General features: G+C 37.6%; 1 protein-coding gene across 4 annotated transcripts in view; it reads left to right on the forward strand.

The window, feature by feature from the left end:
- LOC138064535 (transmembrane protein 161B) overlaps positions 1–16,215 on the forward strand; it is a 51,686-nt gene extending 35,471 nt beyond the window's left edge. For 3 of the 4 annotated variants that reach the window (XM_068927527.1, XM_068927526.1, XM_068927525.1), the window contains exon 12: positions 593–16,214. In XM_068927527.1, coding sequence (XP_068783628.1) covers positions 593–870 — 278 coding nt within the window. In that variant the 3' untranslated portion in view covers positions 871–16,214. Of the gene's footprint in view, positions 1–592 lie in introns of all 4 variants that reach the window. The other variant, XM_068927528.1, reaches the window with a different exon arrangement.
- Positions 16,216–16,778: the final 563 nt, after the last annotated feature.

Consider the following 16,778-nt stretch of genomic DNA (forward strand, 5'->3'; position numbering starts at 1 on the left):
CATCTGCTTGAATGAATCTACTTTAAAAATGAGCTGTATAAAGCGTTGTTGTTTTAACCTTATGAATATCTGTTAATTCTTTTTTCAATTTTCAGTCTTCCTTGAACTTTTTGAACACAAGCTATAAGATGTGGAATTTATTTCATTATTGGGAGACCTGCTGTCACTCTGGGTTTTTTCTCCTGTTTCTTGTGAGGGATGTCTTTCACAGTCTACCATGCAGTGGTGGCATTCATTTTGCCAAATGTCAACAGAAAGAAATAGGCAATATTAGACTGTGATTCATTCCATCCTCAAGTAGACTTATACATCTGGTAAGATGAATCACACCCAGCACTGACAGGGGTCCCAAGGCAGCTGGCTCACATGGAAATGTCAGGATGTCAAAAAGTAAGGTGAATCCTACCCTAATGGCTTACTAGTATTAGCAGGAAGCCATGTGGATGGATACAGTTAGTATGTACTAAGTTATAAGTAAAATTTTCCAATTTTTATATATGGAAATAATATATATAAGATGATCTATGGAGTTGACAGAAATGGCAGAACTTAATTCTACAACTCTTCTATCTGTTACTCTGTTTTTTAACAGGTAATTATTCTTGGGGCATCCATTCAGAAGCTAATTCTGACACTCCAGTAGAAAACAGTCCACTTCCCAGTTCAGTTTATTCTGAGTCTCCATCTGCTGATGGAAAGATGAAAGTAACTGTAGTACAAATAACAATGGCTTTGGGAAGCCTAAAGAATATTTTCACTCCTCTCCTGTTCCGGGGACTCCTGTCTTTCCTCACCTGGTGGATTGCTGCTTGCCTCTTTTCCACGAGCCTTTTTGGGCTTTTCTATCATCAGTACCTGACTGTGGCATGAGCTGAGCAGCTAGCAAAGCAAGTATGAGGTCAAATTCTGGATACAAACCCAGATACCCAAGAGGAGATGAAGAAAAAAGAAAACTGTGTGTGAAGAGAAGACATATCAGAATTTATTCTTAAACACTTCCTCTGCGTTCTCAGGGTGAATATTCTTATGACGTTTAAAATCAGAACTGGGTTTGTTACTTTTGTTACCCAAATGGTAGGTAACGTTGAATTATGGTTTTGGGACTGACTAACACTATCGTGTGGCAGGTATTGGTGGGCATGTTGAAAAGATAACACCTTTGAGTATCTTGGTTTCCATAAGCAGTGAGCCACCCACAGAACTTTGTAGCTGAAGAATCAGAGCCCGTGACTGAATCATGTTACTAGGGTACTGGTTATGCCTAGGGTGGCTGCCTACAAAGTAAAATCTTGAAACTGAGCCATGCAGTAAAGGGGGAAGGGGAGAGGGGTTAAAAGAAAAACTTCTGTTGGATAGCTATTGATCACTTTTCGCCATGGAAAATGAAATAATCCAACAGGACAGGAGAGATACTGTATATTACAGTAAAGAAAGTTTATATAACATTTAAATTTAGCATAGGAATAGATGTGTAGACCTGGCAGGTATTGCTGCCTACATATATGCAGGAACGTTTGTGCAGTGGGAGAGATGTTATAAAAATATATATTATTGCAGTCTCTGCAGTCATTTTGACGTACTGGCCATGTGTGTTGGTGCTAATATTGATCCGTGGATTCCATTTGGGTCTTTTAAATTTCTTCTTTTCAGATAATAGATAAATTCCATTGAATTCACAAAGTAACTGAGGTAGATTAGTGGTACCAATCAAACGTTTAAAACCGGTTAATCCTGCTGACTGAGAGTGTATGTATCTGTGTAATGTACATATAAATATATATTATATATTAAATATATAATATATATACAAAATCTATAAAATATTGAATCTTTATTTTAAATTACTGAATGTATGTTACAAGGCAGTGGGACAGGGATATATGTGTATCTAGTAATTTCCAGATCCCTTTTGAAATGAAAATTAAATTTTTTTTGGAAGTTCAGTTTGAAAGGGCTACTTGTTTTTGGTGCCTCTACAAAGGTACTTAACTATACTAAATAACCTTTGCTATTTTGGAAGAAAAGTTCTATTTAAAGTGTTCAGTCTTGAAATTTCTGTTCTGTCCATTCATCATCTTTTGCCAGTTTAATGTTTGTCAGCTTGGCCACAACTGATGTCTTTTGGTTTCAGAAATAGATTTTCCGTGTAATAAAGCAGATATAGTTAGGAGGAGCAAAGCGTTGACATTACAAGTTTTGTTTAATTGGTAGGATAGATACCAAGTATAGAAGTACTGGGAATCAAACTAGAATGACGTTTTTCAGATGTTCTGTGTAATCAGAAAACAGGAATGGAAACTTAAATGGAGTAGTTTTTTTAATAAGTTAATATTACACTGATGGGAGTTCTCAGTGTTTTTAACTAATATTAGCTATTTTTTAATGTTACTATTCTTTTTCTCTTTAAACTGTGTAAAGCTTTGGCATATAATAAGCATTTATACATGGAAAAGCTTAACAAATATTTAATCTGTTGCAAAACCTACCGTATGGTAAAACAAAGTGTCAAAGGATGCGGAAAGTTAAGGATTTAAGCTGGTGATAATTGTCCTGCTACTTTGAAAGCCTTTGAAGTTATTTATTAGTTTATTAAATTGCATTTACTGATTTAAGGTAAAGGTTTAAGGCTTATATACACCAGCTAGTACCTACTGCATGCATTTGGGATATCTGAGAACACCTTGCATGATTCTACCAGTTTCATTGCAGTATAATTCAGGGCTACTGGTCCTGCAAGCTTTGTATTTTACACCAACTTTTCATAACTAATGGTGACAAAGGCTCGACTGTATGAATATTATTTCACTAAATAATATTTCACTTCATAGGTTCAAATCTTGAAACATTCCTAGGTAATGTCAATTCAGATTAATAGAATGTTAAAATATGACAGGTCCAGCAATATTAGACTCGCTTTCTCTTAGTTTGACATATAGGATTAGTAATGGAATTAATAAGGCCACGTTTTTAAGTGGTTAAAGTTTCATTCAGCAAAAAACCTCACAATATAGCGCAGTTTCCTTCTGATTGTGAACTCGGCCCAGGCAGCTCATTAGCTTAGACGTTACCTGTCATTGCAATCTGAGGGATAGACATGAAGTGTAGATGCTAGAGAAAATTTCAAAATAACGTTAGGAAAATTTCAAAATAATGTCTTTTTTGCGAAGAGGTACAGTTTCTGTTGCCGTAGACTTTTTTATTTTGAAAGCTCATAACTGAAAACAAGCTGTAGTTGCATAAAATCAGCAACTTTTCAGCAGTTCAGCAAAGGTAGTTGATTGTGTTGTAGTTGAGCCTCACTGAACTTTTGATAAGTATATACGCTGTCTTATTCTTCAGAAGTCACACTGATCAAACTGAAAATAAGCACCTGGATGTGGCTGACATTAAGATAATCGCTTCTGGCCATTGCTGCTCCACGGAACTGAGTCGTTGACCTTCTGGTCAGCAGTTGGATCTGAGTGGGAGATGGTCTGTCTTTGGATTCATTTAATCCTTACATGAGTCCAGGAGGCTTATTAAAACCTAAAATGTAGCAATAAACAAATCTCTTTGAAGTGTGAGGTGACACAGGAATTAGAGGGAGAATGCTGCTCTGAGGGTGAGTAGTACTTTGTACAACTATCTGATACGCTCAGAAGCGTCTTGCAAAGGAAAATAGCAGGCTTGATGGTCCTGACTTTCATACACATTACGTAAGCTTCAAAGAAGTATCTGCTCATTTCTTTAGTAAGTCACTTTAAAACAGCAGCCAGCAAATGCATTTTTCTTGCAGAACTTTATCAGCACGAGGTAGGGAGAGGGAAGTAGCTTACAGAAATGAAAAAAGAAGTAAAATCTGATTCAGAAGGTGGTAGTTTTTATTCAGGATTCGTAAGCAGTGTGTTTTGCTTTTCCCCCACTACTTAATATTTAAGAATTTTTGAGAGATGCCTTTGTCAAAGAATCGACATTTCTTCCTTCCTCCGTCTCACTCTCCCTTTTTCACTGCAGTCATGTGTTTGTTAGCCTGACTCTTTCCTTTCCACAGCTTTCTCTAAGTTAAGAACTCATGCAATTTAGAACTGACCTGGCTAAATTAAATTCTATTTTGTTTGTAATAGTTTTTGGTTTTGATTTAAATTCACCTATTGTTGAAGGATTAATTCCTTCAAATAGTTTAAATAACTTTGATTTCTAGCTGAAATATGAATAGCTAAACACAAGCTTGTTATTCGTTGGTTAAACGCTGCACTTTGATTTATAGTGGAAGTTCCTTTAGACAAAGTATTAGGATAGTGGTAAATCCAAGTCTTCCAGCAAGATTCAGGGAAGGCCAAACGTAACCCTGGCTATTTCTGAGCATAGAGAGAGTGATTAGGAAGAGAAGGGACTGTAAAAAGTCTGTTCTTTCACTTTGCAGGCACTTTTCAACGTTCTCAGGTAGCACATGTCCTCTTTTGATACCTTACCAAGCTTTAGGATTTCCTAGTTGTTGAAGGGACTGTGGTAACTTCAGCTGCACTTTTTTTTCCCCCCCCCTTTCTGACCTCTCTTTCATAAGAATCAACAGATAAAGTAACAACTGAAGAAGCAGGTAGTATCTCAGTGCATGGGAACATTCCTGTACAAAAGGACATGCTTTAAAAATTCAATTCTGTGGCAGTTGTTCTTCAGTTTCTTTTAGTCAAAAATACTGGAAGACATGAGGTCAGTTGCCTGTTTCCCTGGATTATAAAGTCAGATTCACCTGTGAACAGAAATGCCATTGAGAGAGATCAATGTTGCAATTAGCTAACGTAACTTCAGAGTGTAATGTAGTTAATGAGTACAGAAATCCCAACTAGCCTGACAAGGGTAACGAAAAGTTTTGCACTTTGCCACAGTAACTACAGCTAACTGGTAATAGAGGTCTTGGATTTAATGCATGGAAAATAGTGAAAGCATATGATCCTGAAACCTGTTATTTAAGTCTCATACAAATATTGGAAAGCTCTAGAAAGCAGAAGGCCTTATACCTCTTTATTCTCAAAGGCCTCTGTTTTACTTTTGAACGTTAACTTGTTCTTCCTGAGAAGATCTTGACCAGATTCAGAATGCTATACCTCATATTTTGAAATACGACACAGTTTGTGCATTTATTTGTTAGCTGGAAAAACTAAATTCAACCTCCATATTTAATTTTGTCCCTACAAAGTTATAAAGTATTTTACTTAATTTGGAAGAATTAAGTGCACAGTGAAAATGGAAAATCTTGAATAAAAATGAGGCCAAAGATAATAGTGTGTTCTGTTGGAGAAATCTTTATGTCTAAGTAAAGTTTTAACAGAGAAAAGCAACAGCAGGTCACTTGCATCCTAAATCGAATATGAAAGGTGAATGTTTACCATAGTGAGTAAGACTGTTATTTTCAGCGTCTGCAGCCTAAGTCTTAAATTCCAAACGATAAAGTAAGAGTAATGCTTTGACCATCCTGATATTTACTCTAGAGAAGACACAGGCAGCAAGTATTGCAGCCAAATGCTGGATCTATTTAAGCAAGCTGATGTAGGGTAGTCAGTCTATACTTCAGAATTACATATGTGCAACTCTTACTTGAAAAAGGTCTGCCATGTTTTGTGGCTTTGGCAGTGCATGTACTGAAATCAATGGCATATCTAATCTTCGTTCCTGATATTAGACTGAAAGGTCTTCCTCCTGTATGGGAGAGATGGTGAGGCCAAGATGCTACTCCAAGGCTGCTTTTACTGGAGTCTGTATATGCTGCACTTAACTTTTTGAAGTCTCCCATGTTGCCTGCCAGGAGAGTACTGCTGCACTGGACACTGTCTTGCATGCCAGTGTATATATATTTTTATACCTTTGTTTTCAATTGCATTTTTACTGGAAATTATTTTTAATTCTGATATCATGGATCACCTTTTCCTTTTTTTAGATTAATATCAGTGCCTGCAACTAGAACTCAAATATTTCTACTTTCAGATTTTTTTAAAACTTGCTATCCAGACTGAAGTGTTATCAAGTGTGGTATCAACCTGTAAATAGCAGGCTTTTTTCAGATCACACATCAGTCAAGAGTAAAGGAGGAAATTCAGACTTTCAGTATTTCTCTCAACAGCATGCTATCCTTATGACTCTGCTATTTAGAAACCTCTATAATGTTTTAAAGAGTAGCTTTTTTCAAGCTTCTTAGTAGTTGGCCATTTCTATTTATTTTATGATGCTGCTAAGTCTTTTTTTAAACCCGACTTAAAATATCTTGTGCTTAAAATCAACCTTTTTTCTCTTTTCTTCTGTTCTTTGTAGCTTTGCTTCTCTCATATGTTCTAAATTGCAAGAATGCTTATTTACAGTATTTTTGATAAAAAGCTAGAATGAAGAAAAAATGCACCAAAAATTCTATTTTGTAAATACAGTTCATGCCCATGTCATGATGTGCCAACCAAGTTTGTTTTCCTGACTTCAATCACACCTTTGTCCTATTGTTAATGATCTTGTATGTTTTCAGTATGTAAGGTTTTCTAGGAAGAATATATGTGGGGAAGCAGTCTGTAATAGCAATCATAGGAAACTTTATTTAATGTTTCAGTTTTTCCATCAGTATGAGCAAATATTAATGTAAACACGCTATTAAATAATTTAAGCCTAAAATTTCTCTTAAGGTAGACTTGTTATAAATTGCACAGGGTACGTGCTCCAGACTGTAAATATTTTACTTTAAATATGTCTCTCTGTTCCTGGGAACACACATAAATTCAGTGGTGGTGGTCTATTGTTAATGGTCTTTTTTTTTGTCTTTTTAAGCGAAGAGCACATAACACTTGCTGTTTGAGATCGAACCTAGAAACAAAGGGCTCCCCTCCCTTCATTTCAAATGGGAAGGACTGATTTTATTTATGTAAATTATAATTTTCTGTTTCCTGCTAAATTACTGTAAAAATGTGATTTTTTTAATAGTTCCAGTTTTACGAGTATTAAGACCGTCACGCTTTACAGTGAAGATGGTATCAGATGGATATTGCATTATATACACTTGTTTTGACTAGGATTGCATCACCCACTGTTTTAAAACAAATCTTGTTTGCTCCATGCTTTAAAGGTTCATTGGAAGTTATGAACAGGAAAGAGCAACCTATACTGGAAAAGCTGGGGAGTTGTTAGATTTGGAGTTGGAGTTTTTTGTTTTTTTTTTTTTTTTTTTTTAAGCCAGGGTGGACAATACTTAGGTACAATTACTACCAATAATAAACAACCTACAGAAATGTTACAGTTTTTGTGCGTGTTGTAGACTAAAGTGCCAAAGCATGGGTGGTCTCTAGAAGACATTTTAAATTTGTGCTTCTACCTTTGTAGTTACCTTGCTAAATAACAGAAGGTTGTCTTTGGGAAATAAAATGCAAGTAACTGCTAGGCCTAAAAATGGGGCTTGCTATGAAACTATTTTCTTAGTTTTATATATATAGTCTGCCCATATGTGCTATGGGTTATTATGCATTGGTGGCAAGTTAGCTTCTGTAGACATGTTTAATTTCATTCATATTACTTGAATGATATTCTAACAGCTCTGCCCGCTACCTTTTTGGTAATTTGTCCAGGACTGAACAAAAGGGATCCAAAACAGAAAGCATAAATTATACACTTTACCAAATTTTTAGAATGCTTTTGGGGTATGAAATAGCAAAACTTTTCTTACTTTTCAACTACTATTTTTTTTTTTTCTGGAGAATGGTATGAGCAGAAGATGAAACCCAGCTGGTCTGATTCAGCAGGAAAAAAGTGATGAAACAGTAGGTGCCTACTCTTGAATTAATTATGCATTCTAAATGTGAAGTGCTTGTAAATTGAGTTATTAATTTAAATCTACCAAAGGAAACCTTCTTAAAGGAAGACTTATAAAAACATGTTGGGCTTTAAGCTCTAAAAAGTGGGTTTAGCAATTTATACTGTATATTGTACACTGGGAAAACTTGCTCCATTAAACTTACTGAACATTTCTTTGCACTATATGTAAGAAATTGTTGCTTATTGTTTTACTGTAGAGCACTTAAGAAGCTGTTTTTGTCCTGCTTAGTAAGTGTTAGCGTGTGTCAGTCAGCATTTTACTAATGTTGGCGAAAATAGTAAGTTAGTTTGTAATCCAAACAAAAATTCTGTAATGGTGGTAAATGCTGCAAAGTGAAAAGAGATTATACTCTTTTTTTTAATCCCCCCCTAGGCGTTCTGTTGGGATTTTGTTATTTGTTTTTTATAAAGCACAAATTATTTAAATGAAATTTTTTGTTAGTTAGGTACTAATGGTATTACCACACTGACTTTAAGAGAAGCTCCAGATGTTTGCTGTGTATCAACTGCCCCATCAACGTGCTTGCCTTCGTAAAGCGTTGATCTGTGAGGCATTTTAATATCTACAGCAGTGATGATGATGCAGTATTTTAGCGTCCCTACACCTACTCTGCATGTCTTGCATGTGAACACTGTAAAATGATAGTTTAAACTGTTACAGCACTTAATGGAAGTTTTTTTCAAACCTAGAGTATTTTAGACAGTATTTCTCTTACCCAAAAATAAGACAACTTTTAAAGCTGAAGGTCAATAAATGGTTATTGTATATCGGTATAGGGTTTTTTTTGTATACTACATCCCACTTGTCATATAAACTTTATCTGCTTAGTTTCTATACTAGTCCAAAGTGAGGTGTTTGGAAACCCCTGTGGGGGATGTTTCCCTCTTTGTTTGGAATACAGCAACGTGGGCGCAGTCTTAATCCCGTGAACAGCATTTGTCCATGAAGAACCACTTAGATCTGATAAAATTTTCATTTCTGAGAGCTTCAGAATTAAATTTAGGAAATAAATTAGCTTCCAACGAAAAATATCTACTGTGCATAAAGGTGAGTGGAAGAACTTCCAAGTTTGCCAGTGTATCCATTTGTGAATTTATCCACCATCATTCTTCTTGACTGTCTCCATTCCTGAGAGGTAACCACTTAAACGTGGGTTGTATTTGTAATCTTGAATAACTGAAAAAAGTTAAGTAATGTGTTTAAAACCACACTTCAAGGTCTTTCCTCTGTATGTCATCACTAAAATCTCGGGACTAACAAGGAATATACTTAACATTCTTATAACCTTTATTTATTTATTGAATATTGAATTTGGGTATGCATGAATTTTTTTTTTCCATGTGTGTACACATTGCAGCACGTACAGATGAATGATGCCATAACTGCTCAGGTTAATTACTCCTAGGTAGTTCTGCAACAGTTTAAAAAAAAAAAAAAGTTATTGAGAAAACAGTCTCCTTTAAGCTACAAGCAAAGCTCTACCCCCAAAAACTTCAATTATAAGGTCCTATTGCAGCGGGGAAAAGTGCCCCACAGTCTCAAGAGCCATGACACAACAATTTTTGAGCAAGGACTTTTTGTTAAAATTTTACAAGTATTTGAATATATTATGCACGCTGAGGAAAGCTATTCGTTTCCCAAAGCCATGTAATTACATATATATTACAAGCAGCTTCAGAAAAGACAAGGGAGAAATTAGGATGGTAGTCTTAGTTTTTGGCATGTTTGAAAGTGTACAAGATACTGGAACTGTAGGACCTCTTCCTAAGAGTGTTTATCTAATCCTGAATAAGGGGATGAGTTTTAGATCATGGTTAGGAGGAAGGTAGTGAGGTTTTTGATTTTTGTACAAACTGAAAGGAGTCCACTCAGCCATCCGCTTTCTCCCCATGAACTGTTAGACTGACTTGGAAACATACAATGTGTGAAACTTTCCAGGAGAACAGATATTTAGTGTTGCATGTTTGTCTTACAGTTTAGTTTGTCTTACAGTTTGCTTCTATAGATAAGGAAATTTTAATTTTATAAAAATATAGTTCTATAGTAGAGGAAGGCCTGGAAGTGTATTCAAGTTACGACTGCAAGTATCTGCTACCTGTCTGATTCTAGCTGTTTTGGACCAGATTGAGAAACTAATGAGAGAAGCTATTGCTGTTTTGGTTCAGATATTATGGAGAGCTTTCAAAAAAGTTATTATACAAGTATTGTTGCTTGTGTGGTAAGACAGGCTATTAACTATGAAAGGGGCACAGCAGAGACTGAATGTTCCTGAGTGATCTGCCAGTTTTCCTGTAAAACTACCTAAACATGGGATAACAGTCACAGCAGATGTGTCCCTAACTAAACTTCTCCAAGCAGATAGAACAGTTTGTGTTTTCTGGATCTTATCTAGGAGAGGGGTGATAAATGCAGTTTTTCTAAGATTCAGTTACCAACTAACCTTTTCAAAGAATGGGAAGACCCTTTCCCTGAGCCCCATATAGGGACTATTAATCTAAGTTTCATGTTAGTAGAATATAGTTTCTTACACTTGTTCTGGAAGTGAGTCAACCCTAGAATATTTTCCGTTTCTCATAATACGTGTTCATTTAAAGACCTTTCTGAAGCACCATTCACAGAGGATTAGAATTTTGCTTTCTCAGTGGCCTGGCCTTGACTGATTTTTCGTTCTTGAAGTATGGAGCCAGTTTTAAATTCTGTCTCTCGTGAAAGCTGAAAGGAATTAAGAAAGTCACAAACTGCTTTCTGCAACTCTGGGTGGCCAACCCTCCCCACGTTCTTCCCAACTGTCAAACTTGAAAGCATTTTATCAATGTAAACCTTTAAGTGATTTACTGAAGTACTCATCTTTATGGATAGATCAAGTATCGTGTGAGAAGCAGTCCTGCATTTGTCAAAAATTAAAAGAGTGTAGACTTTTAGCTGGGATTAGACGTTGTAGTTGCTTTTTAAGGATTATAAATGTCCAGTTGCTTTCCATTCACTTGATTTGTGATGGGAGCAGGTCATAAGTGGACAGTCTGGTCCTGAAATCCAATTTTCTACCTTGTGTGAGCGCATGTTATTCTAATCCTGCCCGGTTTTTAGTATCAGCTTGATTAGAGAGGTAAAATAGAAAATTTTCAGCTCAAACATCTCCTGTGTATCTTGCACCAGGAACCAGTTCACTTGGCCTCTTGTTACTGCAGCAGGATTAACCTAGGGTCGCGTCAGCTCAGCAGAAGGCTCTGACCCTCTTGGCCTGCGCGGCTCCATCGTCTCCCCAACAGAGCAAGGGCACAGAGATGGGGAGTGGGGTGGCAGGGAGTGTGGCGGAGTCGTATATCAAGGAATTTGGATTCCGTTTATAGGATGGAAGACATGGAAAGTAGTTAATCCAGGAAAGGGGTTACAGAGAAATACAACGTAGTGAGCAGGCAGCTCTGTATAGGCTGCTTGAACAGCAGTCTGGAAGGTGGCAGGGTGAATGGGGTTCATGGATTCAGGAACAGAAGTGGTGAGTTGAGGTTTGCTTGTTTTATGTAAGCTGGGATAAGTTGGACCAACACTGTAAGATTGCAGAGAGGGTTTTGTTTTATTTATTTATTTAATGTGAAAACCTGGAAAAGCTGTGGAGGATTTAAGGACTAGAAAAATGACTTATAATGAGAAACATGGAAAGAACTCTCTCTGCAGAGTACCAAAATAAGATTCAGAAGTTAAAATATCTTAATGAGGAATAAAAGCTGCGTAGAGAAGGACTCTCTAATCTTACAGCGGAAGACGGGACAAGAACTAGCGTCTCGAACCTGATGCTGGGTAAATTCCAACAGCAGAAAATAGACAGTTTTAACAGAGTGATTCACTGATTAGATTGCAACCTGAAGGGATGAATTCTTCACTGGGTCTTCAGGTGTTGTCTTTATGAGCTGCTTTTGTTAAGCAAGAAAAAAAGGGTAATCCATGAAAACAAGCATGAACTGATGGGTCACTAGTCTATGACACTCCTTCGGATTTCAGCCCAGAGGAAGGACCCAGCCAGCTAATTGCCAAATTCTGAGTTGATCACTAATTGTGTTTAAATGTGTTTCTTAAGCTCTGCCACATATGATAGTATTTGTGTCTTGTGACTGCAAAGAAAAGCTAGAAATTGTAGTCATCTGCTTCCTTCATTATCATCCCGACAGATAACTAAACCACTGGTTGCTTTAGTTTTACACTAAAGGTGAGAATTTTTAAACTTTTAGATAGGCACTGCTCTACTGGATTGCCACATGACTAAGAGGAAGAAAAATGGAATTAACATTTTTGTAATGTGTCTGAAATCTGCACTATGTGTAGCCATTTTGTAGATTGCTTAGGTTTGAGTGCCTTTGAGAAGTTGTAAAGGGTCAAAGATTCTATAACAGAGCGTTTACTGATATCTAGCAAAAGGTAATATAAATAGGAAAGTAAGGAAATATAGATGTTACTTTTTGCCTTTTTAATAACTTACTGATATCTTAGAAAACTTTATCTGGAAATTCTTTTTCTGAAAGTTGTTGAATCTAAGTTCACATTAATAGTAGAGACAGAACTTTACTCTTACAGAGTTAGAGGTACAAGTCTTTAGTACTTTTAACTTTTTGTTTGGCTGCTATGATTTTATTATTCTAACTTACCAGCTGAAAATAGAGCAGACTCAGGTTTCTTAGGGAAGCTGCTAGATGAGAAAGCAAGAACTGACACTTGCATTTTAGTTAGATGTTTGACTTTCTAAGTAGCAGAAGATGTCATCAGGAAGAGACTTCCTGTTGCAGTCACGGTCTCCAAAATCTGAGCTTGAATTACGTTCCACTTCTTTTAAATGCCTAGAATTAAGGCCCCTTTTATTCTTCTGTATATTTTTTGTTTTTAAGTAGTTTATATACTTTTTGGTGGCTACGAGCTGTACTACTGAGACTTTTGTGCTATTGTGAAGAAACTCTGCTTTGGAGATGTTTCCTCTCCTCTCCCTCTGCCACTTCACCAGAACTGTGCTTGGGAAGTGGATGGCTAATGATGAGTGTTTCTGTAGGAATTCAGTGGTTCCCTGTCTGCTCCCACGTCTCTATAGGCTGGATCAGATGATCTCTTTTCTCCCTCAGTTGCTTCTATTTTCTGTAAATTATTTTTCTTGTGTACTCTTTTTTTTCTTTTCCTGCCTTAATTTTCTTTCCCCTATATAGTCTGCTCTCTAGAGCTTAAACGCAGTGTTTTGGTGAGGGGTGGTGTTTACAGCTGAGCAGCAGGTACTCACTGTGTCTGCACCTAGAGATTTCAGGTATGAGATTTCTCGTATCCTCACACCTGTAAACGGGGCACCAACCTTATCCACTCTCCCAATGGATTTAGCCAATCCAGATTACAGATTTATCTAATTACTGCTCACTGTACCCCTTTATATGCTTGTGAAGGCTATTACTGTATTCCTTGTCTCTTTTTCTCCTGCTACAAGCCCAGTTCTTTCAAACCTCCCAGATAGTTATCTCCTGAGTATTAATATGACAGTCCCATTAATATATCTCAGAATTAACTCTTGCTGCTTCTTTTGCAAGAACTTCGCAACACTGGTGGTTATCTGGTTATTTGGTCTACCATAATTCCTAGGTCTCTTTCTGCAGCACTGTTACTAGACTATTTCCTGTATTTGCATTTATGCATTTCTCTTTAAGTGTAGTACTTAGCACTTTGATGTATTTTTTTATTTTAGACAATTTCTTCAGTGTATCAAAGCTATTTTATTTTGTAATGCTGTCTTTCAAAGTATCTATGACTTAGTGTCCGTTAGATTTGTTTTTCACTCATGTATTAAGATGCTAATGAAAATATTGAAGCATCTTGCCCTCACAGTAGTGCACATATATATCTACCCAGATATATTTATATGTAATTGCCCCTCCCTCATGCTCTCTGTTTAACAGTAAATGCTCACTTTGGCATACACTGTTTAACTGGCATGTGCCTGCTTAATCCATATGTCCTAGTTTGCTTATGAGAATTTCATGCTGGATTGCCTCAAAGACCTTAATAAAGTGTGGAAAGATAGCATCTCTCACCTCCCCTTTCCCATCAGGCCAGTTATGTCAAAGAAGGAAATTAGATTGGTTTGACATGATCTGTCCTTGGCAAATCTGTGTTAGCTTTCCTTATCGCTTTACCCCCTCAGAGGTTACAAATTGATTAGTAATCTCTTTGGGATTTTTGTCTGGGTATTAATGTTAGGTTGGGTGGTTTAATATCCCAATCTAATCCACGTTTTCTAAAGGGGGACATTATATTTCCCTGTCTTCAATCCCATGAAACTTCTTATCCTCCGTGAGATTTCTGGGGCTGGTCAATAATTATGCAGTGATACCATCAGCCATGTAGTAAGTACTCTGGTGGATTTCATCACGCCCTCCTGATTAAATACATATGACTTTTCTTAAGTCTGTAGTCCTTTCTTTCTGTATGCTGGCCTAGCATTGTGAAAATTAAACAAAAAAGTTAAGGAGCATTCCAGCAGCTTGTTTGTTTACTTTCCCTATTAAGTAGTAGACTGCTATTCATCTTTCCTTCTTATTTCCTTTGTGCCTTAGACATTTTTAGCTTTCTTGGTTTTGTCCCTATCTGCCCGTTGTAGCCTTTTTATGCTTCTTATGTACCGTTATTTGATTGTTTCTGTTTTGGGTTTGGTTATGAAATAATTCCATCTTTATTTCTTACTCTAATTACTTTTTTTTGTTTCTGTCATGCTACCATTATTTGCTGTTCTCTCTTTACTCTTCCTGGAAAATTCAGTTGTCTTAAATGTTTTGGGGAAGAGAGCTGTTGCAGGAGTTGAAACGTGCTAAGTCAGCCTACAGCGTAAATTGATCCTGTGGGGTAAGTGTGTGAAACCGAGCTTTGTTGCCGTTCGTAAAAGCCTCCAGTCTGTCAGTTCCACAAGTTCCTGATGTTTGCCCCTATAGAAAATAAAGCCTGTTTAGGCTCAAAAAGAAAAAAAAAAGTTATATTGCAGAATGAAGAAGTACTTCTTGTGGGCTGATCTTTATTTTTGCAAGACTTTGATATGTTCAGTCTGTGTTCTCTTAACGTCTTGACAAGGTAAAAAATAAAAGATATTTCCCTCTCTGTTGCAGAGCTACATGTAGCAAAGAAGGGAGTAGCTTTCTGTGGAAAGCATTAAATAGGAGTAAACATGCCCAAAGTTAAGCCATTGATACTTCTGATGCTTTCCTATGTTAAGCCAAGCAGCAGCTCTTCAGTAGTGCAGGAGAAAGTGCCCTAAATGTTGGTGGAGAGCTTAGCAGCTACAGGCTATGGCAGGTGGCATGAGAAGGGTTGCACGCTAAATGCCTGTGGTTGTGTTCCTCCGTTATGTTTGGGTCCTCCATATAGAAACATGCATTTTAGCAGTATTTCTACTTTTTAATGTTTCAATTAGACTGTGTTAAAATTCCTCAAAAATACTTACAAGTTTTAAGTGGCCAGGGCATATGTTACTTATATAAAATATCTTTCTTCAAATTCTTTAGAATCTCGCTTTTTCTTCTGTCATCTGTGTCTTCTGATTCAGGTGCATGAAAGTGTAAAGGGTTTTTTGCAAGCTCTTTGCTGTGAGAGGGCTATTACATCTGAGAAAATGACTATGGTAAACCTTTCACATACAAATGTTTCATATACTTAATAGAATTGTCACAACAGTGAAGGAAATTTCTGCCAATGCTTATGTGTTTCAAAGCACGTTCTGTTGTAGATGAAAATGCAACTGGTGGAGACTGAACGTGTATATTTACTAATGGTTTCGTCATTCTGTATTCAAACAAGAACGCCAGCTGAAAGCATCAGTGTGAAAATACTGGATTTTAGAAGCAGCATCAAGAAAGCATGTTTTGCTAGTTATCGCAAATGAAATATAATGAAATCAAACCTGAAGAATACAGATCCATTGAGGAAAGGGCAAGGTACTGATGAAGTAACTGATGAAGAGGGCAAGGAAGGGAGGCTTAAACCACATGCTGAAGTATCTCTGGACAAAGACAGCTCTTTACACATTGCCTTGTCTATAACCTTACTGTCTTGGTTTTTTCTTTTTCAACAAAGGATTCAGCAGTGAGGAATAGTCAATGCACTTCATGTTGGGGGGCAATATCCTCACTCGATATCTCGTTGTAGCTAGACATGCAGTGTGCTTCCTGAGCTTGTGATTATGAAGGGTGGCCTCTGGAAAAATAATACAAATATTACGAGTATTTGTATTCTGGTTAAATTCAGTGTTTGTAAATGGCTCCTTGTCTCAAAGGAGTTTCCTGGTTGGGGGTGTGTGCGTAATGCATGAATATGTCTGTGTATGTATTTGCTTTGGCACCATTCCATCTGCGTTTTTACTGAGGAGGGCATGGATTTGCTGTTTAACGCAGTGCGGTGAAATAATCCTTTACAGCAGGAAGCAAAGGAGCAAGCGGACGGACGAGGCTCGAGCAGAGGTCCCCAGCGCTAGGGGTGCAGCCCCAGCAGCCCAGCTGCATCCACACTCGGACAGAAAACACCGCGGGCTTTGGAAAGACTGAGTGCTTCGGACAAAAGCAGACCGTAGGCAGGCACGTGCAGTGCTGTGCTGCCTCCTGCCCCCATGGGTGGGTCGTGCACCCCTGCCCTCCCCAGGGCTTTTCCCAGACCTCCTGAGATGCCGAGGCTCGCCTGCGCGCGCCAAAGCCAAACACCGCTGCGCCTTCGCATCGGGCCGCGAGACCAGCGGTGGCACAAGGGCGCTCGCGAGTAACGCATCCACACTCCCAGGTATTCATCAGCTGGTCTTTTTCCTGCCCAAAATGTTTTTGCTGGAAAGCCACGTTATTGTCACCGAATGATTTACGAGAAATCTCTCATCTGTGTATTCGTAGTTTAGCGCAGTTTTGCTGGCTCCCCCCGGCACCTCCTGTGGCGTGCTCGGTTCGGGGGCTTGCGTGGCTCC

The sequence above is a fragment of the Struthio camelus genome, chromosome Z, assembly GCF_040807025.1.
Source record: "Struthio camelus isolate bStrCam1 chromosome Z, bStrCam1.hap1, whole genome shotgun sequence".
Classification (NCBI taxonomy): Eukaryota; Metazoa; Chordata; class Aves; order Struthioniformes; family Struthionidae; genus Struthio; species Struthio camelus.